This window comes from Labrus bergylta, chromosome 5, assembly GCF_963930695.1.
Source record: "Labrus bergylta chromosome 5, fLabBer1.1, whole genome shotgun sequence".
Classification (NCBI taxonomy): domain Eukaryota; kingdom Metazoa; phylum Chordata; class Actinopteri; order Labriformes; family Labridae; genus Labrus; species Labrus bergylta.
The window spans coordinates 17842278-17866484 of NC_089199.1; the positions used below are offsets into that span (position 1 = coordinate 17842278).

Sequence of the window (24207 nt, forward strand, 5' to 3'; positions counted from 1 at the left end):
TGTGTGTGACGGCAAAACATTCTTTGGCTTGTAATTAACGCCACAAAAAGAATTTGAATAATCAATAGCCCGTGTCAGCCAGGGCATACACATGTATAAATGCACACTTGCATGCACATGCACAAAAGCCTACACACATTATTGACAATGGGGATGAGGTGCTTGACCACCAAATGGCATGGTGTGGTGCTAAACTGGAGCTGTGGGTGGAGGGTAATCACTTAATGGAGCTTTATGCAACTGGCTCCTCTAAAACACACACACACACACACACACACACACACACACACACACACACACACACACACACACACACACACACACACACACACACACACACACACACACACACACACACACACACACACACACACACACACACACACACACACACACACACACACACACACACACACACACACACACACACACACACACACACACACACACACACACACACACACACACACATTTTCATTAGCATAACAGCCACAATGGGAGGAGTGTCCTGTATATGCTTAGAGCCACCTATGGTGACCAGATTAGACCCCCACGGTGAGAAGATAAACTCAGAGTTCATCACCTCTGAACTGTTACTCAACATTGAATAAGCAGGTTGTAGTTCTGGCTGAAAACATCACAGACTTTTCACAAAAATTATCAATGGGTTGCACCATTTTACTGCTTCTACTTTCATGGCAATTGTACCTCCCTATATTGTGGGAATGTTAACATCCTCATAGAGTTTTGGGTCGGAGACAATTGCAATTGGAAGCAACTAAATCAGGAAACTTCTATTACTATCGTTCTATGTTTTGTTATTATTGAGTCTGACATTCAGATATTCAGCCATTAATCAGCAAGAATATACCCTATAGTAAGTAAAAAAATAGCTTTGAAGAGGCGCTAATGACCTCGCGGTTATGTCTTGAGCCCCATGTGCAGAGGCTATGCAGATACTGATTACAAAGAGGGATAAGCTAAATGATTACTGACATGGTGGCTGATATATAACTTCTGGATGGAATGAAAAAAAGACATATCATCAGGGCTTTCCATAAACATATGGATTATTTTGCCAGCCAGGTATTTTAGTTTAAAGGCACATTATAGAACTAGCAAAGCCTACTTTAAACGGCTTTTAGGGCAGGTCTTTCAAACTTAGGTCTTCTTCATTTTCTCCTTTATCAAGGAAAATTGCAACAATGCAACAAGATTGCTTAGAGAATCAAGGCATATACTGCATAATATCCAAGAGGTAACGACACAGAAAGAAGACTTCAGGATGTTGTCCAATGACTTGAACTGAGTTTATGATGATGACGTATAGGAAAAACAACATGCCGGCTTCTCAGCTATGCATTCAGAAGACGCTTCATTATCATTATCATTATCCATCTTCATTATCAATGACTCTCCATGTTTAAGGAACTAACCAGTCCTTCACTATAAACTTCATTTCCACAATCAGAAGTCCGTGACACACTGAAAATAACTTTACCTTTTCATGATTTGGTCCTGCAACCGTGAGCACCTGGGAGCGTGTTTAGGCTGTGCATAGGGTACCCTGTTGACCATATATTTAATTTCCAAAATGTTTCTTCTCTGTGCTTTAACAGAGAGCACTGAAAGGGCTTTGACTCAACAACAACAGAGAAGTTGAAGGTTTACGCATACAAATATTTTTGTTTCAGATTTTAAAAGTTATTGTTCTACATAAAAATAAATGGAAAAGAAGTATAAAGAAGTACCTTGTAGTGGCACAAACATCTTTATGACTGTATGATGCCAAAGGGTATGCAAGTTCAATTACAGGGTTTGTTAGTTATGTGTAACATTAGACCACAAACCATATGCAAAGTGAGTGCATGTGGAAACACTTTAGATTTACCAGAACAAAATCAGACAAAATAAGACATAACTCATAGACCGTAAAAAAATGATGTCAACCACTGGTTTGAGAACTGGTTTGGAATATTTGCTGACGTAAATCAATCAAGAAACTAAATACATGAAAAAAGTTCACTTCACGAAAGCGGCAAACTATTTCCTTCAATCTATGTTCTTCAATATGTTAAACTCCTTCAGCTGACACAATATAAATGTCTCATCTGTCCAAAACTACGTGGTTCTCACTCAAACACTCGTCCTGTTGACACAATTGTCTTGTTTTCTTCTTGGCTTTCTTCTACGCATTTATGCTGTTTGGCTTCTGGGTCAAAACCTTGTGTTGGAACTGTGGAGCATGCACAGAACCCCTAAGCCAGTATGGGTCTGATTAAGGTGTATACATGCGATAGCAAATCGACTCTCAACCCCATTGTCTAGGTGTGTTAGTCTAACTTCAGGAAAATTGACAAAGTTACTCTAAGTTAGCAACATGAGATACAAGAACTGAGAACAACTTATAACTGACTGTTAGCAGGACTTGCATTCACATATCTGCTGATAAACTATTTTACTGATGGTGTCTGGATTTGGATGATAAAGAGTTGCATTCTCCCTTTCTTTCGTTCTCCACATAGACATTCTCCTTCATACAACGACGGCCTAGTAGACAATACTTAGAGAAAAATCATAAAACAACACCGAAAGTCAAAATCCTTGCCTTAAGATTCTGTATTCACATACAAAACATTTAAAAAAATAGGTTTAGTTGAATAATTTTAGTTTGAAGGCACTTCAACATCAACTTGACATTTCATCTGTTATCATGTTATTATCATCTAGAACAGTTTCCTGCACTCTACTTTTGCAAGTAGATCATTATTTTTCCCTTCAACAGTATGTTTGCAGTAGTTTTTTCAAGTCAGTCCCTCATTCAGTGACATCGCACACATGGAAATATATTAGGATTACCATTTATATAACACACGGTACATTTTCTCCCTGATTTGTCCCTTGATAAGGATTTCTTTAGCACTTAGACCTCTAATCTATCTCAGCAGAAGTCTGAAGAACAACTTTAACCCACAACGTACAAAATCAAACAACTGCATGTGATATATAAAGGGCAATTATTTCTCCTAACCCAGTGACCAAAAGTACAATTAAAACAAAATATCCCAAGATTTGGCTTTGGAGCTTTTCTGAACTCTAGCCTTCAAATGTGTATCAGTACATGTTTTAACTTAAACTTACAAAATAGACAAAAGATGAGAAGTAAACATGGTATGTTTTAGTTCAGTTATAAATGAACACAAAGATGTTATTCAAAAAAGTTTTTCACATAATTAGTGATCTCAAAGGCAAACAACAAAAAATGTTGGTGCTACCCCCTGACCTTGGGATCACCAATCAAAATGTTGTCCCATCCACAAAGTATCTCATGATTGGGCTTACCGACTACAGGGAGCATCCAGTTACACCACGAAGTCTTTCAAACCACAATCAATATGTGACAGCAACTGGTCACACCCCTTAATGTGACCTTGGCCTCCCCAGATTGTCTCAACTCTAACTCACCTTAGAGAAGCTCAATATCAAATGTTTTTTTTTTAGTGGCATCTACCCATCAACTCAACAGACCAGTGACAGTGATCAATGTTCATCACCTGACACAAATCACTAGATCTAAATAGGGTAAAGAAAAATGGATTGTTTTGTCATTTTAAAGCTAATGTGTGGAGCTTTCATTTTGTGTTTATCTTGGCAACCTCTATGGACATTCTCTTTGCTGCTCTTTTCGTTACATGAGCAAGTTGTTGTTTTTTTTCAGATAAAAAATGTCATCCTGCTTTTTTAATCGTCTAACATACCACTCAAGTTAAAATGTGGAAAATGTTTACAACCTGATCAGCGGCGAGCTGTTAATCCCTTTGATTAACAACCGCCCGTGTCAGGAATTTAAATTATGATATAGAAATGGTCAACCATCTCGATATTGCTTGCATATGAAGGTCATAGAGGCTTCAGCAATTCCTTCAGTGGGTTTCGTAATGTAAAACTTCTCACAGGTGCTTTAGCATACGGAAGATCTTCACCTTTTCCCTCTTAAAGCACAACCAAAACACAACAGCAGACAAATCCAAGCACCTCATCCATATTAAATTGATAGAGGACTATTTCAAGGGAGCATTTGCCCTTCTAGTTTCATGATAGACTTAGAAGAAAGGTCGTTGACATTTATGAAAGCAGAGGATGACCCTATTAGACATATGAATACACTGACATTATAAAAGAGAAACTCAAAATGACTACACATTTCAATTAGCATCACTGAAACACCTTCTACCACAAGCCTAGAGACTTAGAGATGAATTATATCATTATTTCAAACGTGCTAGATTTTGCAAGACAGGAGAGAAATGCTTACAGGGAAGAGGAAAAATATGTCAGCTTGGCAACAACCAATAGAGTCTAAATGACAAGAGGGAAACACATGGTATTAAAATAAGCCATCTTTTTTTAACACCATGACATCAAAACACATGAAAAATGTAAAAGGAGGCTGAAGAGGCATGCACGCAGCCACAACCCAGCTTCTAAAAATAACCTGTGAAAAATCTGTTTATTTCCTACGCTTGCTTTCCCCAGAGCAATAGAGCACCCTGAGCCCACATATCCCCCAGGCTCGGCCTTGCATTTTAGCTGTGACCTACATTTAATTCCATCCACAAGGACAATGTTAGGCTGGACTTCTTTGACGACTGCAGGTTCATTGCTGGGAGAAGAGGAGTTGAGTTTAACGTCTTCCTTAGGTCCAGTTCTGGGGGGACAATTGGCATTTTCCTTCAGTCTGTCTTTATCTTGGCAAGATTCCAAGGACTTGACTTCTAGGACAACTACAGGTTCATTGCTGTGAGCTGAGGAGTTGACTTTAACATCTTCTTCTGGTTCTGTTTTTAGGTAAACATCAACATGTTCCTCAAGTGTGTCGTTATCTTGGTAAGATCCCAATGGCTTGACTTCTTGGATGACTTTGGGTTCATTGTCGGGAGCTGAGGAGTTATCTTGCACGTCTCCTTCAGGTTCTTTTTTGATGTGGACATCAGCATTTTCCTTCAGTGTATCTTTATCTTGGTAAGATTCCAATAGCTTGACTTCTTTGATGACTTCTGGTTCAATGCTGGGAGCTGAGGAGTCGTCTTGTTTCATGTCTTCATTAGATCCAGTTAGGAGGTGAAGATCTGTATTGTCCACTAGTGTGTCTATTCCTTTGTTAAATTCCAAGGGTTTCTCAATTTCAAAAGGTGCAAGTAACCCAGAAAGAAATATTTTTTTCATATTAGTACCAGGTTTCCTTCTCTTTTTGCGGGCTCCATGACACCCACAAAACCTGAACATGACTAAATCCTGGTCCTTACAAATAAAACAAAATCCAGATTGATTTGTCCAAATATTATTGAACGTCAATTTCCAAACTATGAAAAAGGGTCCAACAATAAGAAAAATACGTTTCCTGAATAAAATACATTTCAAAGGAATTGCTTGCCTTTTCGCGACTGAAAATATGCAGTTTGTGTCGCAACACAAATGAAACATACTGACTTCTGTATGCTGGACAAACTGGGAGGAACCTTATTTCTGACCCCCAGGCTGTTCAGACTTTAAGGGAAGTCTTGACTGAAACTCGACATTTGACAGTAAAGAAAACACATACAGATAGAAGGCCTAATTTGCCTATGCAGCCTGGCTAAGGCCCTCAGGGGTTGTTGAGATGGGATGGTGATCAATACTGGAATGTTAAGTTGAAACGAAACAAACAATTTGAGAACTTGTCAAATCTTCTGTTTTTTTACGAAGGTATACAATGATCCAAAAAAAGGGGAACTTGAGATGATATAATCTTTTGTTAAATATCTTGCATTTATTCTTGTCCACAACCACATATTTTTTAGTGCAAATATATTCACATTTTCCCAGCATTTTTCCAGTTTGGTTATGTTTAAAAATATATATATAACAAAATATATACTATAACACGTAGTTTCATAGTTCATCGAGCCATTAAAAATGACTGTTGTTTTAATATGGGCACAGCAAACTTCACTTGTAATTCCCTGTCATGAATCATTGAAGATTAAAAGGTACTTTGTGCTCTATCGCCCAGCCAGTTAAACCTGGAATTACTTAACATCAGGAAGTCAAGTGACTCAATCAAACAAGTATGTCAAGCTCTCAAGAAAACACACCTACCCAAACACTGACATTTAAGAACCGCCTGAAAGCTCTGTTTTGAAAACATGTCGACATAAGCTGAGAGAGGCAGACATTTCTGCAAGTTCCGCATCAATAATTACCTTTTTATTTAACAAAATAAGTGGTTAGAAACATTTAAAGTAAATCCAGTGCCAACTCATCAAGGCAGCCTTTTATTTTCCATCACAATCGTTCTTTCCATTTCAGACAGACCTTTGGAGTATGCCCACACTCCACCAACAGATACACAGACTTCAGTATGACCTAGATACAAATTGTCTTCAAAAGTCAGAGGGTTCAGGGAAACGATATGCACAGTAAGGTGGAAAACACCAATGATTTAGACTATTGTGGGTTAATTTCTTGGGAAATTCCACTTGTAGTGTTGTAAATAACACAAACAAAAAAAGGGGGGGGGGGAATGTGATTTGTTTCTACATATGCACTGCGATGAACTGATCAGTGCCATGAATGAAAAGTAGGCCATCATAAATGTGTTTGGCAATGATTCATTATCATAATTGTTCTATTTATAGGCCACGCTATTCTTATTCGGCTTGTGTGCTGGCATCCAGGTCATTCAGGACAGGAGTTATTTGAAAGAGTGCATTTTAAGTAGTCTGAAAATGACATGAAAACAATGGCGGCGCTTATGAACTCTGACACCATTTTGGGGATGAAAGAGACACACGAATCATCAACAAACAAAGAGTTAAATGTATGTGCAAGGTAAGAGAAGAAGCTCTTATCTACTCAGTTCCATTAACATTTTCATGAGCATGACCCAGTGGATAGCACAGGAAACCTGTGGTACTCATTTCCTTTGCTCCCCTCTCCTCCATCACTCCCTCCAGCTTCTATCGCTCCTCCACTTAATTCCTCTCTCTCTTTCCATGTTTTCTTTGTTCTGTCTTGTGCTGGTGCTGTCATTTGTTCCAGTTCTGTAAAATACTTTCTTTTAATCTTTAAGCCACAATTCATCTTCTTTCCCTTTCGTACAAATAATATTAAGAAAGTTAATACCACAGACTCCTCCGCCCAGTCTCTGATCTGCTCATTTCTCTTTGTTTTGGTATTGTCCTTATACGATGTTTGACAGATTTAACATCTGCCTGTGTGGCCTGACACAAGTGTTTCTGCTTTCTGGTTTGACTGGAGGACAACTGTGGTTTTCTCTGAAGCTGCTAAACGAGTCCAGAAGGCCGAAATAGCTATTTGCTGCTCTGATGTTAACGATGTCATGAAATCAAGAAGTATAACAAAGAACTACTCCTTCTTTCTCTTGGCTACCACCTTAATGACATTTCCGGTTATGTGTTACACCACACTGTGTAAGACAGTTTATATAATTTATTTTTGTAACATTAAACCAGGGAAAGGGGCGTCGAATGACAATAATGGATATCCTGCTCATAACTTGAATAGGTCCTCATAACTATTGACTGACAGTAAAAGCCATTAACATCTTTAAGAGATCTCAAAAGAAGCGTCGCACCCTTGCATCGCTGATGATTGAAAGTTATTTTATTTTATTTTTTTTCATTCTGGAGATCCTTCTTCACTGTCTAAACCTTAAAACTACAATCTGGAGAATTTAACCGACAGTTTGGGATTCATTGAAACATTCAGATGGGTTTTGCTAGATTAAGCTAAAGAAGCAGTGAGAGTCTCAAGCAGGGATGAGGATCAGAAATCAGGTGAGCTCACTTTTTGTTCAAAAGGACCATAGGTCACCTGAGGTCATTTATCAGATTAATTTGGTTCAATTTGGAGCCACAAAAGACTTTAAAAAAAAATTGCATCCCTTTTATGCATGAACTGCATTTCTGACCATGTCCCAAATTTTCCGGGTGGGGTCCATTGTGTCAACACAATGCACCAGATAATAGTCAAGAAAATTCATGATACTTTTGTCGTGAACTGCTGGTGTGCAATCACTGCAATTTGAATGATTGCTTCTTCATACTCTTTTCATCTCGCCAGTCTGATATTTCCCACTGATTTGTTAACACATCCAATCACACATAGCATTGATTTAAAGGGGAAACTGTCATCTCAGAGTCAGAATCTGTTCCTTTCAGCCATTTTGGATATGTTATTAACATTACACTGCGATTTAAGCAGTGTCATTTTGGCCTGCTGAGCCCCCACCCCTCAACCACACCTGCCTGATAGAGAAAATATCATTGTGAGAGACATGTGTGATAGGGCAACTTAGAAAAAGTCTGGGGCAGGAAGTGCTAACATTTTCTAGACGGGTTAAAGTGAGGTCTACTCTGCTTCGGTATAACTCAGAGGCACAATGTGTGCATCCCTCATTCATCCTCTGTCTGTAGTCTGTGCACATCTCACTTGTGAATGTAGAGTGAAGGGGTGAAGCTGTGGGCCATGGACGCTAACAGCTCTGGCTCCCTCTCTAATAAAGACTGGTGCCTTAACATATAGCGAGAAAGTGCTTTTCCTGAGTCTTGCCTGTATTAAGTGAAAAGGAAAATGGACCCATGCACTGAGTCATGGTGCGCTGAAATGAAATGTGATGACTGTGTTAGATTAAAGGCAGGCCTCACAGTGGATTGAATTATCCCGCTGTATGTCTTTCAAAGTGTCCAGTCATTTCACTTTCAAGTCAAACTCCTGGCACATATGACATTTACTATACTTCATAAACACACTGCACACCATAGAACAAGGACACAATGTTCCACTTTTTCTCAACAAATCACAAAGATCTAGACATGAACAGACTTACTCTGTAGGGTATTTATGGTTTTCATTATATGGCAGTCAGAGTAAATTCAACAGGACGTTAATATGGGATACAGGATGTGGGTGTATATACTTTTTCTGGTATATTGTGCCAGACAAAATTCTGCAAACTGACCCTATTTGGCAGATGATGTTGGGTTCACTGTAGCAGGTCATGCTGAAAAAGTGCTTATAGTAAGAATATTAAATGAAGCTGGTGGATGATCATGGAGAAACAACATGGATAACGGCCCTGCCTTGAAAATCTGGCAACATTCAAGGACCCAACTGTTGTTCAGAAGCTATTCCAGAAGAATTTCTCTAAATCTCCACAATGAACATGCTCTGATGTCAAGCTAGCCAGCTAGTCCATATTTTCCAGGCTGAAACTAAGGCTTGTCTTCAGATAAACACACGACTGTATGCACGTGCACACACAAAAACACAAGGGAAGGGCGAGCAGACTCCTGTTATATTTCAAAACCAAAACACAGCCATCCACCATCTTTGCCACAGCTCGCTTGCCAGAGCTTTTTTTTTTTTTTTTTTTTGGGGGGGGGGGGGGGGGGGGGGTGAAGCATGCACTCAAACACACACAAATGCAGGAGGGGTGGTGAGCTGACTGGGGTTTGTCAGCTCGGCAGGGGGATGGAGCCATCTGTCCCACTAAAGGGTTAATCCAACCAAAAACACAAGCCGCAAATTCCAGCATTTTCCAGTCATCACATTTCTGGCTACATTCTGTTTTTTTTTGTTGTTGTTGTTGGTTTGGTTTTTTGCAGGGAGGACGGGTTACAGTGTATCAACAAGCCCTAAGGAAACCTCAACCACCCCCACCTGATTCTGAAAACCATCAAAATCCAAAGAGTCCTCCCTACGTGGTAGTGGCATGGAATTAAATGTTGAAGAGGGCAGTTTCTGCCATGGCTTTTGAATGATTGGCCTGGTCCCCTTAATTTGTGATGGAGTGTTTTTAGAGTTAGGGGAGGGTGGTTTCACAGCTCTTGTTGGCTGGCTGTAAGTGGCTGGCAATGAAGAGACATACATGCCACACCACAATGAGATCAAAACAGGACTTTTCTGAAACTATGACATGCTCCTTTTTACCTTCATAACAAATGTTTTCATCTCTAAATGATCCACACACACAGACACACACAGACACACACAGACACACACAGACACGCACAAGGAGGGATGGGGGGTTTCTGAAGATGGGGGTGGGGGGAGAAGAGAGATTAGAATAAGAAACAAAAAAACCTGAAGGGCCAGTAGTGCAGTGTGAAGCTAAATCAGCCAGAATCTAGCCTGAAAATGCCCCCCGCACACACACACAGACAGCCTTTGTCTTTCTATTCCAGCCAGAAAAAAAGCACCCTGGGCTTGCTGCTACCTACAGCAACATGAAAATGGATGAGAGAGGCTTTAAAACGATGCATTTAGAGGGGCAGGGAGGGAGAGGGTGAGAGGGTATATAGAGACACGAGCTGGATAGAGAGAAAGAGAAAGAGGATGAAGGAGAGGTAGAAGCTAACCTTAGCATCCTGGAAGCTCCAGACAGACAGACAGACAGACAGACAGACAGGCAGACAGTTTGCTGCTGGAGGTAATGGCTTCCAATATGATCAAGTGTGTCAACAGATCAACCTTAATACAACCATTGCAGAGTTGGAGTGCTTCCACCAGAAAAACACCCACATGGGATGTGACACTTTGCACACACACAGGCATCAAACCGGGGCACAGACAAAAACAGACAGACGCACGCATACCTGAGACAGACAGACACAGACAGACACACACAGCTTCCGTTTGACCACAACACATCAGCCTCCATTACTGCCAGCGATGTGCCTCTGTCTCTCTCGCTCTGCTCCTGATGCCTTCCGCCTGATGCACAGACATCCTCACCGCCTGCCTCTCCATCTCTCTCCATCCCAACCCCCAACCATTAAATCACAGCAGCCTGTAGTCCCCCTCTCAGAATGAAACACCAAACAAAATTACCTCAGTTAGGGAGCCTGTGAGGGGTTTCTTCTTCTTCTTCTTCCTCTCCTTCCTTTCCCTACAGTCCAGTGAACAACACCACGTCGACAGAATACAGAGGGAGCAACAAAATCCAATCAGGTGTGGATGAGTGGAAGGAAAAAACCAGCGCAGATTCACATTTCCTTCTCCGTTCCTCCCTCCCCTTCCTCTGCCTGTGCGTCTGTCCTCTGTCCAGCTTTGGCTTTGTGATGCTAAGCTAATGGGAGCTAGGCTAAGCAGCATCTACACATTGGCTTATAATGTGCTCCGTCTCATACCCACACACACCAATGCTAGTCTTCTCTCTCTCTCTCTCTCTCTCTTTCTGACTGAGCCCCGCTGTCTCCCGTCTCGCAGGCACCCACATGCACCCGCCCACCTCCCCCTCTCGCTCTCCTTCTTCTCCCCCCCCCCCCCCTTCTCCTGGCTGTTCACCCCTTTTCTCTCTTGTTCTCGCAGATCCCGTCATATTTTTTTTTTTCATCCCCCACACCTCTGTTTCTTTTTGCACACAAACTCACGCACATGCTCTGGGTGCTTAACAAGTTCCAGACAACTCATCTTTGACCAGAATGTGAAGAGGAAAGGAGTCAGGGGGTAGAATTGAAGAGGCAGGCATGAAAAACACAGAATCAAGACTTGAGGAATCTGCAAAAAGAACTCGACATGAAGTTGTAAACATGAGTAAGGCTAAAGCTTATATGTCAGATACAGAAGAAGTCCAAAACAACGAGTACATCAACAACTAGTATAGGTGCTAAAACTTGGCAGAAAAAAGGATATAAGTGCTAGTAGCATTAAGCCTTTTTACACTTTTTAAAAAGGAGATCAAACTTCAAGAGATTCAAGACAAAATATGAATTAACTAACAAAAAAGTCATGCTCATGCTGAGTCACATAAAAGAAGCCTCTGCATGTGCAGAATTCATTTGTTATGCTCCATGGTTAGAGGAGGTTGGGGGTTGGGACCAGCAGCTAGAAATCATTCGAGGGACAAAAGTCAAAGGTCGTGTGATGTGCCATTCTCTGCCAGATAGCCCTTAAATGTGTCCCAATTACATACGTTGTGTCCACTATAGGCAGGCATTTACAAAGGGTACTTCCAGGGTTTAGAGAACCATCCAACCAAATAATAGAAGATTTTTGAGGGTGGTTTTGATTGAACACTTTCAGATTTTTTTTTTTCTTTATTTAAGTCATCGCTGCCAAACATGAAGCAATTCCAAAAAACGTCAAAGAAAACACAAATCACGTGTGAAATGTTGGATGAGTTGTGGAGTTTTGTTTCTCTAATGTTTTATTAGTTGCTTTTCAAAGACACTCGTATTAACTATCCCTTCGGATAAGTGTGTCTCATGCATTGATGTAAATTAAGTGCCAAAACATTCACACGTAGTATCAATAGTTTACAGTTTAATTCAGACATGAGGCAAAGTTTCAGATTGGTCAGCTTCCAAACTCAAACTGGGTTTACCTTAGAGCAGAATGCTAATGACTTGTTATAATTCATGGTTATTTGGAATACACTAAATTGTCAGTTTCTTAGTCAAACAACACGGCTATAGTTCAGTCTGAAGGGACTTGGGTTACTGGACAGTCGCGTATCCGAGTCCCGGTACAGACCAAATATGGAAGATTAGGACTGGTTGCTGAAGAGATACCAGTTCATTTCCACTGCTGAGCTGCCTTTGAGCAAGACACCTAACCCCCAAAAGAACCAAATGTCTGGTCTCTGTTTCGTGAGCTGTATTTTTTTATGTTTAAGAGTTGGATTAGAGAGAGAGTTGTTTCAGATACATTGCATATTAATGTAAAAAAATCCACAGATAAATCTCACCTCATTAACAATTAATTAAAAAATCCACGTTTTAGACTCTTAAATGGTTTAATGGTTACATAGATGCTAATACAGATGAAATCATTTAGTAAACTGTTCCATTGTCTCAGTTAAAGGCATTATCTACAAAGTTCAAAATGCCAGTCAACACAGTAGGAGCTATCCTAAGAAAACAAGCTCAGACGCAGGGGGGAATTAACTCCCATTTTAAAGACGAAGGAATGACTCGAGAAAATTACCTCCATGCCAATCGTCATGGATTTGTGTGCAACAGTGTCTTTGTTTGGTGTGTGAATACTATAAATTGTAGCACAAGTCAGTGTACGTGAGGGTGTGGTGGGGGGAGGGGCTAAGGACCAGAGACACGCCACCCATCACTCTTTCTGTTTCGACAATCCTGCTAATGGTGTTAGCTTGACAAAAAAAAAAAAAAAAAACTTTCCCACCAGCATGAATTAAGCTCCTTTTGTTTCCTTCACAACTTCCTTCTGCTCTACCTGCAGTGGGCCGGACCCTCTCCACACAAATGTAAACACACTGACACTGGTAACTGTCGTGCCTTCTGTCCTTCTCCAACAGTCATGTAAGCTCAGGATCTAACACAAAGTTTTGTAGTGATTGGGCTGCAAAATATGATGAAGAGTTTTTAAATTTATTTTACATTTAAAGCTCCTGATGTGAACTTTAGACTTCAATTTTGCTATCTCCTGTGTACATCTTACCTCTTTGCTGACAATGTCCTTCACGTGTTTAATGTTTTTTTCCTTTCAAAATAAAAATCTCATCCCTGTTCTTTTAAATGGTCAAACATATCACTCATTTTACTGTAGGAAAAAAAGGCTGAAAAAAAGGCAGCATTCAGTTCTTCACTTCATGTGACACCTACCTCGCAGGAGTGGTTTCAGGCATTAAAACTAACTTTACAGAAATACTCCATCTTTATACTGATGGTCGCTTTTGCTTTTGTCACCCATATAGAGGCATCAGTATGTATTTTAGCGCGTGTCATGGCCACCTAAAAACTCTTGGCATGAGCTTTGATAAAACAAGTCTATTCAAATCATGAGCTATTGCTTTTCAGGAGCTAAACTCCAAAGAAAAAAAAACACACATTCACTACTTTCATATAATAAAAAAAACAGATATGTGACCTCTCAGCAACAAATGATGTCTCTCACAAAAAAATGTCAATTTCTTTAACCTAAACTAAATATAAACAGAGAACCTTTCAAACACATTTATTGCATGCTCAAAATACTACACATAAAGGAAAACAAATACAGTGTCTATAAGTTACCTGAACAATTGATGCACATATTGTGATCGTGGCCATCACAAGTAACAAGCCATTGCAAGGAATTAAACCAGGTTTATGTGAGGCTTTTACTGAACTGAGAACTGGTTTAACAGGAATGATTGGATGAGTTTTGTCTTTCCATGGAAGATCGGAAAGACATGCAAGACTGTGTTTACCTAGCCATGACAAAACGAACATCAAGTAAAGCATGTCAAACAGACATAAACACACAGCAGGTATTTGACTGACATGCAGTCGATCCTCTTCTTGTTGATAAAAGTCAACAATATTGTCTGAAGCTCGGCTCACTGTATCATTTTCCTCTATTTCAACAATTTAGATTTACCAGTGAGTTGGAGCATTTCTTTTGTTAGAACAATGTGATTTCATCTGTGGGTGCAATCTCTAACCTCACCACACCAGTCCTCAACAGGCTGCTTTGTAAACACTGTAGACACTTAAATACACATGCACTGTGCACACATGCACTGTGCACACACAAACACGCAGTGGTAGAACAAGGTCGTATAATGACAACACATCCTTCTTGTACATATGTTGATGTTAGCTTGACTGGCTAGCTAGCGGCAACGTTAATTTGACTGTGAGTGTTTCTGCATCTCACCATTTCCCCCTCTCTCCCCTCACTCCACCCATCCCCCCTTTTTTTTGCACCCCTCCCACATCCAAACTCCACCCCACCCCCATCTTCATCTCCATCCCCATCCCCGCGGCTTCAGCCCCAACCTCCCTCAGAGCCGTCCTCTTAGCCTATATACAGGCTGTCCAATCGTCTGTGCTGCTAGCCCCCTCAATTCATCACACATGCACGTGAACACTAGCCCCTGCAAAGCTCGCTCAGTTTAGAGGCGAACACCGAGTCGTCAGCATCACAAACACCACACAAGTCAATACTGCTATACTTGCCTATATGCAGGAAATCCAGGGCTCGCTTGTCAAGGCTGGCAGACCTAGAATGCTTTTAAATCAGGCGTAAACCAAACAGAGCATTTCCTTTCTTCTTGTCACTCCTCCAAACCACAGTCAGGGACAATAAGAGGGAAGAGTGGTACAGGGAGAGAAAGGCAGCAGCAGTGGCGGCAGTGAGGCAGCAGTGTCATGAGTTTGGGGGGGTCAGGATGGAGGAGATTGGGGGGCTTGTCGGGAGAATGGGTGATTTTGGAACGCTGAATGCGCAGAGGGGGTGACCACAAGGGGAGGTTGACGGACGTAGCAGATGGCGGAGGGTGTGAGAGCTGTGCCTCAACTTCTTCAGGGTTATGGGAACATCTGAGGAAGACCGTTCACAAATCACTTTACGACACCTGCACATCGAAATTAATCTACAAGAACATGTGCAGACGTTCAAGAACTTCTCTGCCCAATTCAACCTAATATTAAAGGCAAACATAGATGGTTGTATTTGCTCTATTTATGTTTCATGTGTATTTTGAAAGATTATTTTTCTTTCTGCAAAAGGACATCCCAACTTTAACTTCAGGGGTTTCCTAAACTAAATCTGTTGGAAGCTAAACTTGTCTTAGCCCATTTCTTTTCATGAAAATTATGTCTTGGTATTTTTCTTTTTTTTTAGAAGTGGTGGCATGCGTAGGTGGTCTAGAGTAACAACCTCCTGCCAGCCACCACAGTAAACTGTGGTCAATCCCCTCTGTGGTGCACACAGCCTGGCAGTCCAACCAACTGATTCGGCAATGCTGGAAGCCAACGAGGGAGCATATCCTGTTTTCTGTCCGTGTGTCTCCTTTTGGTTGTTTGGGGCATCAATGTGAAGGCAATTAGTAAGGGTAGAATGAACATCTATAATTTCACAAGTTATAAAGTTATAGCTTGTTAATGTTGGGTGAATAGACACAACAGTTAGACAAATAAAGTATCACAGCAGAAAACCAGCCATACTATGTAGGCTACATTTCAACACTGTGGGGTTGCAAAACATGGAAATAATCAACCAAAAATGCAAAACCATTCCTCAGCAAAACATGTGTCGTGTCTTTGTTTGCCTACGACTTAACATTTACATACATTCATTGCAAAATAGTTAAATAAAACAACCACATATACAGCTCTGAATTTCAGTTTGGGAAATAAAATATAGTAACTGCAATGTAAGAAATTCATTTTACAGCAAAAGCTACTGCAAAGCTATTTAAAATTTCCAGTGAATAATATTAGCAATTTGTCAATAAACAAAATACCATGTCAATCAGAGAGTAAAACTTAGCAAGAATAGATGTGAATTTTGGTAAACTCACAGATTGGACTGAAATGGACTGTTGTGCATAATCGTCTTATGGAGATTCCCCCCGGCCTGAACACTCCATTTTGCCTGATTTAAAGGCAGCACAACCAACCATGGACTCACTTCTCCATCTGTTTCTCCACCTGCTTGCTTTGCATTAATCACACCTACACCTACACAAGCACATGCACAGTGCAGTGAACAACCTTTGGACATATGTCAGCATGGACACACACTGACCTCTTGCAATCGTAGGCCAAAGCGTAAGCGCATCTAAATGTATGTTTTGCTATACATTCACTAAATTTGACTTTTCTTTAGAATGAAGGTCAGAAGAAGTAATTATTCATGGTATTTGCACAATGTAACATGACTTCCTAATACAAAAAGAGATTAAAAAAAAAGACTTAGCTGAAGCAAATTATTTGAAAGTGTAATTTTCTGTTAAGAATGTCCCAGTGCTCAACAAGTGCATTTGCAGTCCTATAAAACACATGGCCTAGGGGACACCTCCATGCTTTGTTTACTGCTAACGACACAGGGGTTTTTATTAGAGTGCCGTCTTAGTGATTTAAATGGCCATTATGGCCAGACCCCCACCTTCCACTAGTGTCTGTCTGACTTATGGTAGTGGAGGTAATGCAGATAAAGTCCCTTAAACAAGCCTCCTGAATAAAGATAATAATTTAAAAGAGAGGGCTACAGATAAACTTCAGAGAAGCCAACGGATGTTAACTATTTAAGTAAAGCAGGAATATTGGAAATGACAGGTCTCCCAAGTCATGTCTAGTATTTAATGCAAAGACAACACCATAGGCTTCAAAAATGTATAGTGATGGGGCAATGACCAGCAAAAAGAACGGTTTAATTTTGTTATAAAAATGTCTTTTAATTTATGTACATCAAATATCCTTGATTATGAAAGTGAAATAAAGTGACATGTCCCATATTCACATGTGGAATCTTAATACAATATTTAGTGACAGGGAACTACTATAAACCACCTGAACATACTTGTATACAGCAATTTCTAAATGGGGAGGAGAATCCATTCCTGCTGTTTCACCTAGTATCTACTCATTTTGTCTCTTCTACTCTCCCTATACATCTTTATAAATGAGGCAAGTTGTGTCATAAGTCAGTAGGGATTCCACCATCATGTCAATGAAGGGTCTGGTTCTCATTGGTGCACTTGGCTGCTTTCACAGCTATGTGCATATTAGGGATAACACAAGACATGAAACATACATGGTTCACCAGTCTAACCATAATTCTGTTTTATCTGCCTCTCCACAGAGGGAGTTGCACAGGTATCCCACTCCACTGTTACATTGTTATTAATGTGACGAAGCCACATCCTGAGCATCGTAGCATTGACGAACAAAACTTTTAAACATCTATCTCAGCATCAAAAACAAATGTGATTTTAGATCTCTGCAATATTCAGAGAGAAAAGAAGTCAACGACACAAGCCTCTATTCCTGGATTACACCAGCAGCTCTGGCAGAGCCGATACTCGTTGGTGATAAAGGGTGAGGGACCAGGATGAGGCCACAGTGTACGTATAATTATTAGTGCCATTGATCCTGTAGACATGAGATACTATGAGCAGAGTCAATGAGGAGTGACCAGACTTTGCCTTCACATGAACAGGCAAAGAACAGCAAACACCAACCTGACTGAATGTACGGGGGTTGACTTAGTGAAATCTCACTGCTTTTTATCATAGATGCAAGATCCACTTTTCTTCATTTCCAATCTGATTTCGGTATACTACCGATATACTGATTCCGGAGATTATATTTAGTCATAATTATACTGTTATTGTTGTTGTTGGTATTATGTGTAAGCTTACACAAAGCTGTAGTAAATCTGGCTTTGCATTTCGTATCAAAAGAGCAAAAAAGTAAATTAATACAAATTCCAAAGAAATGTATCTGAACTTTGTGCTGGCTTCACATACAAACAGCAATACAGGAAGCAGCAACAACTGTAAGGTTTTCAGATCGAATCTTTTAAACTGAAGTGTAAGCTTTGTACTTTTGATCATGTGAGACTTTGCAAGCTGAGAATGTTTAAAGTGGTCAACAATCTTTCTTGAAGTGTGACGTGGATTGGCGACGTCGTTCCGATATGTTAATCACTTCAATATCAGACCTGATACTGATATTAGATTGGATCTGTCCCATCTCTACTTTTTATCATCTTGGGGAGTAAACATGAACGTCCAGTTTGGGATAAAGAGGGATGATGTGTGATAAAAACCAATAATCAAAGACATGAGGACAAAATGAAGCAAATAACCCAGCTAACAACAGTATTGGTCAAAAGGAAACCATGTGTCCACTTAGGACTGGAACATAGTAAGGCTTTACTGGATCATCCTATTATCCTATTAGATTATTACATGGGTCTAAAACTGATCTTGCCCAAGCTCATTTCAGCTCAGCTCAGCTCCGATCAATTCAGTTCAGATCTTTATTGTCCATGCATTTGTTTTATTTTTCATGAGGATGTATACTAGTGCCATGGTGATGTTCCTTTGGAATCATACACACAGTGTGTAGCCTTGACAGCATATGATCAAGAAAGGAAAGAAATGCCCTCGGAAGATGCCAGGACATAGAGAAGATACAGTTGTGATCACAAAACGGAAGAAAAAAGGAACAACATATCAGGGTGAAAGTGGTGTCATGGACTCACAAGGCACGGCGTGACGGTAGAGGTTGTCTCGGATGGTCTGCTGCAGTTCATGGTCAGCCGAGGATTTCTGGAAGCGCTGGCTCAGATAATGCTTTAGGTCCTTGTTGAGCTTGCTTCCTGTCATCGTGAACACAGAGAAACATGTTGTTACACATAAAACATAAAAAAATAAGGACAACAGACATTACAATATCACAGGAGTCAAACAACGCTGTTATAATTCATAGAGAAGTGTCAAACGACCACACAGTTGGTCTCCCACAGAACAAAACACCCAAGTTCATCCTGCAAACACAACAAAGCTAAACGCTGAGTGTGTAGCCGTGAATTGTTCACTTGCCAGCGTCACTCGGTGGGGTTGCTGGCTGCAGGCTCTCCCACTCCAACCAGCCAGGGCTAGCCAAAACTAAGACTGCTAGCACTACAGCTAACGCTGTGAATTAGCCCACCTACTGCTACGCCATCTGGACCTCAGACACACATTAGGGTAGTGAAGGGCACCACGGCTAGAAAGTGTCCACTGTGTGTGTTTGATTGTAAATGTGTCTGTGTGTAATTATTAGAGTTAATTTTGACTATTACAACATAACAGAAAACAGCCTGCAATATCATACAAACAGAAGAATGACAGAATGCTCAAGATGAATATGACAATGTGTTGCTCTAAATTAATTGGCATTTCTGCAGGCAACATCTCCTCTCATTCTATGTTAATACATGTCCAATTATTTATGATCCAAATGATTTATCTCCCATCACTGCACAGCTGCTGAGACCATTTTTAGTTGTCTTGGGCAAACAACGTGTCATAAAAGGCCCTGGATCCTGTTTCCATGGCAACTGTGTGTATATGAGCGTGTGTCGTTGTGTGTGCTTGTGTGTGCTTGTGTTTAACAAAAAGATTAAGATTGTTAGCATAGTACAGAAGAGCATTCTGCACTGGTTGGCAGAATGATTGTAGGTTCATACGATAAAAATAGAATTGAGACACAAAATGCACCTCCCACAGATATATAATATGATTGCTTTTAGTATCACCAATCTTTTCTGTTATGTTAGTAGCATAAATAACAAGAGGGGAGTAGACGCAAAGATCTTAATATGATTTTTCCTGTGATTAAGTTGGCAATGAAGTTTGGAGGCTGACATGCTCACACTGCAGTTAAAATGTAAACAATCATACATGAGACCCTTCTTTTCAAGAAAAATCCTTAACTGCTAGGCTCCTAACATAATAATTTCCAAATAATAAATTCCCCAATGAAAGTATTTCAATCTGTATTCTTGTTTTTTTTAAAGAAGGTGAATTGGATTTCTGACATTGGCTTCACAGGCCCATGCATACAAACATATCTTGTGAAAGTACTGAGGGACACATTTGATTATCCATATTCAATTCCATACAAAAAAAAAAAAACAATGTGGCCGTTTTGTTTTCAGACTTGGGAAAAGGTCGAGTCTAAGCTTCTTCATGGAAGAAAACTCTGGCCCTGTCCCATCCTCACAACAAAGTGTGCACTAATCCTCACAACAGGTCTCAGGCCAACAAGGGAGCCTTATACACACCCCAATGGGAGTTTGTACACACCAATTACTTTAGAGCAATAGGCATTCCTTGAAAGGAGACCCCCAAGTGGTGGTTGTGCTGGAAAATCTGTACTATGACAAAAACTAAAATGCACCAAAGGGCAGAAAAATAAGAGAAACTGCCATTTATGAAGTTGCTGTATAAGGACTGTGTTGTTCTCAATTTCCCTCCTTCAAAATCCCAAAACATTTTCCATCTAAATTTCAAGGTATAACCAAAGGAGAAATGTATCAATTACCAAAATTGTTTTTACCATATCCAGCTTGTTTCCCTGCATGGCATATATTGTGCATTTATTTTACATATTTAAGAACAGCAAGGTCTTGTTGCTAATACTATAAGTCATGTAAAAGAAGTATATTCTAGTGGTTTTGTACTTCACTCCCATTGTGGGGAAAAAGCAGAGACCATAATATTTGATCTTCCAAACTCGATATGGGTCAAGCCCTGAAAATGCTCGATCCTTCAACTCCCACAATAAATCTACAAAAAAAGGTTTTAATGGCCCGTGTGGGCTGCTGTGGGTCAGTGGTAGAGTCGATCATTTCTCGATTGGAAAGTTGGCGGTTTGATCCACAGTTCCTGCAGTCCACATGTCAAAGTGTCAACCTAATAGGCTCCAGACTGAATAAACAATGGCATGTGGAAGTGCATGAATGAACGGGATTGGTTTACCTTGAACCCTCTGCAGTGTTAAAGCACTTTGAGTGGCCAGAAGATGAGAAATAAAAGTCCATTCACAGTCCATTTAGCTGAATGAGTTGCCACAAATTTCAAATGGTGTATCCCTCATAAATGATACTGGGTGAGAATAGAGATGAATGTCAAATATGAAATAATTTTATTTTCAAAAGTCGATAACTGGACTATGTACTTGATATAAAAGGTATTCATTATTCAATGTTAAAATTTTTTGGCTTATACTGATGAGTCATTTATTCATGCTTTTTGGTTGATCCCTGGGTTCTGCAACCCAAAGCACCTCAAGGAGCCATTACATAAGCTTTTATCCAGTTACGTAGATTATAGCCCCCCTTTATCCTATTGTGTATGGTTATCTTGATGGGAACAGCAGTGTTTTACTGAAAATGAGAAGAAGTCCTTTAAAGGAAGGACAATGTGAATGACAGAGCCCTGAAGTACCATTTCCTCAATGAATTGGGAGAAAATAATCACAGAAAGTGTTGATTAAGTAGATAGCACTATCTGTTGTCCCTTTGTATTGTGACACTTTTCATAGAAAGCTTACACTGATTTATCAACACCACATTGTTGTTTTTACCAGTAAAAGTGCAACCATTGTCCAGTTTTGTCATTGACCGGGCTAGCAGCACCTTTTTTAAGGTGACCTAATGCAACCAGTTTAGCCAATCCTTCTGTCTTTCTGCGTGATCACTTTCATATTCATATGTTTTGATACCCTTTTAAAATGCCCATTGATTGAATAGTGGTTAAGTGTTGACTGATACCAAAGTATGCATGGGCCTAGAAACCAGCTCTACCCAACATTAGTATGTTTTTACTGGTCTGAGGTCAAATATCTTCTCAGCACATTTCCTTTCTCTTTTCTCATTCCTGTCAATAACTTTAAATAACAGCCGACTACTGTACAACCACTTTTCTAAAGTGCACCCACAATGTTTGGATTTCAGACATTTGGTTGGCTCCAACTTTTGTCTAGGTTTGGTCCAACTGTGGCCAAATGAGGACAACTGTATTATCTTTACTCTTCAAGATCAATATTCTGGAGACTCTTTTCCAGCAATCTGTCACCCATGTCGAGGGTCAAAAGGTCAATAAGATCACATCTCACCTCCATTTAAGCCTTTAAGGCAGATAGTCAGCTCCTTCAAACCCATGCAGAGTACAGTAACACCATAAACCCATTAACTGCTTCTGCAGTGCTTTGTACTGTTTTGGCTTTTTCAACATGACAGAGCATGCAAGCCATAATGGCAAAAGACACTGTGTCCAATGTAAAGATTTGAATAGATCAACCGGGAACACCATACAGGCATGGAATGATTGAACTAGGACTACCATATTAGGTCAACCTAGCCAATTGTCTGTTAGAAGTGGGCAAACAGTTAACCAATAAAAACTTGGTGGACTTTTTCTAACTGCGTCCAGGATCAATGCCTTTTTGAAAATGCTGGGACAATCAGGACCCCAATGTGGACCTTTTATTTTGCAAGAGGGACAGCGGGATTGCGCCGTTAAGTCCATACAATGAAAAAGTGTTTTCCAGTTTCGTCATATTTGGCATCTGTTACAGTTAAGGTAAGTATTAGTGAAGTTATAGTATTTGCTTCTAGCCAGGGAAAAGCTGATAATACAATAAGTTGAATACTTTTCTTACGATTAATAACAATGTCAGCAACAATCTTAGATATTTGTCATTTTCAACAATATATTTTGGCTCAATGAGCCAGAAATGGTGGATGGTTAAATGTTAGAGGAGCTATATGCATACGTAAGTACTGGCATGCAAGAAGAGCTGGAATTAAATGTTAAATGTATTTGAGCTCTAAAGCGCTTTTCTAGTCTTCGGACTACTCAAAGCACTTTTACAACACAGGTCACACCTACACATTCTGATTGGCAGAGGTTTCTATGTAAAGTGACCATCAGTAAACCATTCGTATTCATACGCCACCGCCAAGGAAGCAGCAATAGTTTCCTGGCCCAAGGACACAGGAATTAAGTGTTTACTAATTATCATTATCACACAGGTGGACATTGAATGCACTGGTGGAAATCACTGCATTTAGGAATGAATGCCATGTTTGCCACTAGTATGGTTTTGTGAGTGCATTTGTACAATTTATATTTAAAAGGCTTTAAATGTATATCATAAACATGCAATACACAGTTAACTCATGGTTTTGAAGCAAAGACAACTTGTCTACAAATATATTAAGTCTGCTTCAATCTTAGCAAAATTTGTGTCAAAACCAATTGCTAGACACTTATGTGAGGTGAGTTTGATGGTTTTTGGGCATTGTTTGAAATTATTTTATTTCTGAATTAAATTTGAAACAAAACACAGGCAGGCAGCAGGGCTTGGTTTGGAGAGCATTTGGCCCCACAGCCCCCCACACATATCCCTCAGCAACAGATAATTAGTTAAGACATATCCTTCAACCACAGCCATCTGTTTTAGATTTTTCAAAAGCCCCCTAAAACAAGCAAGATTTGGAGGAGACAAGGAGGGAGTCGGAGAATGTATTTTTTGGGAGAGAAGAGGCAGAGTCTGTAACATAGAAGAGAACATCAGAGTAGGCCAGACATATCAAAAGAACCACCCATGCACCCCTCAACTCTGATCAGCCAGCCAAGGCCCTGCTCAGACATGCAGCGCCAGACACGGCACCATCCAGACCCTCCGCTGGCAGCTGACATCTGTATTCACAGCATGGAAAAACCAAACTACACAGAAACTCGATCCTCCTGCTTGTAGTGGGAAAGGAAAAGTTTGACCGATTTCTAATTATTTAAAAATTGCAAGAGTCACAGAGCAGTACAAAGCCCTTCAAAAATGATGAAAAGCATTGTCATTGGGGAACCCCAGTTCCATTTATTTATATAAAAAACCTAAGGCTAGTTTA

At 40.1% G+C, this 24207-nt stretch overlaps 1 protein-coding gene across 6 annotated transcripts in view; it reads right to left on the bottom strand.

Moving 5' to 3' along the window:
* The window catches only part of magi1b (membrane associated guanylate kinase, WW and PDZ domain containing 1b), a 130439-nt gene that overhangs the window by 50630 nt on the left and 55602 nt on the right, over window positions 1-24207 (bottom strand). For all 6 annotated transcript variants that reach the window (XM_065955050.1, XM_065955051.1, XM_029277181.2 and 3 more), the window contains exon 2: window positions 19012-19128. In XM_065955050.1, the coding sequence (XP_065811122.1) occupies window positions 19012-19128 (117 nt within the window). The remainder of the gene's footprint in view (window positions 1-19011; window positions 19129-24207) is intronic.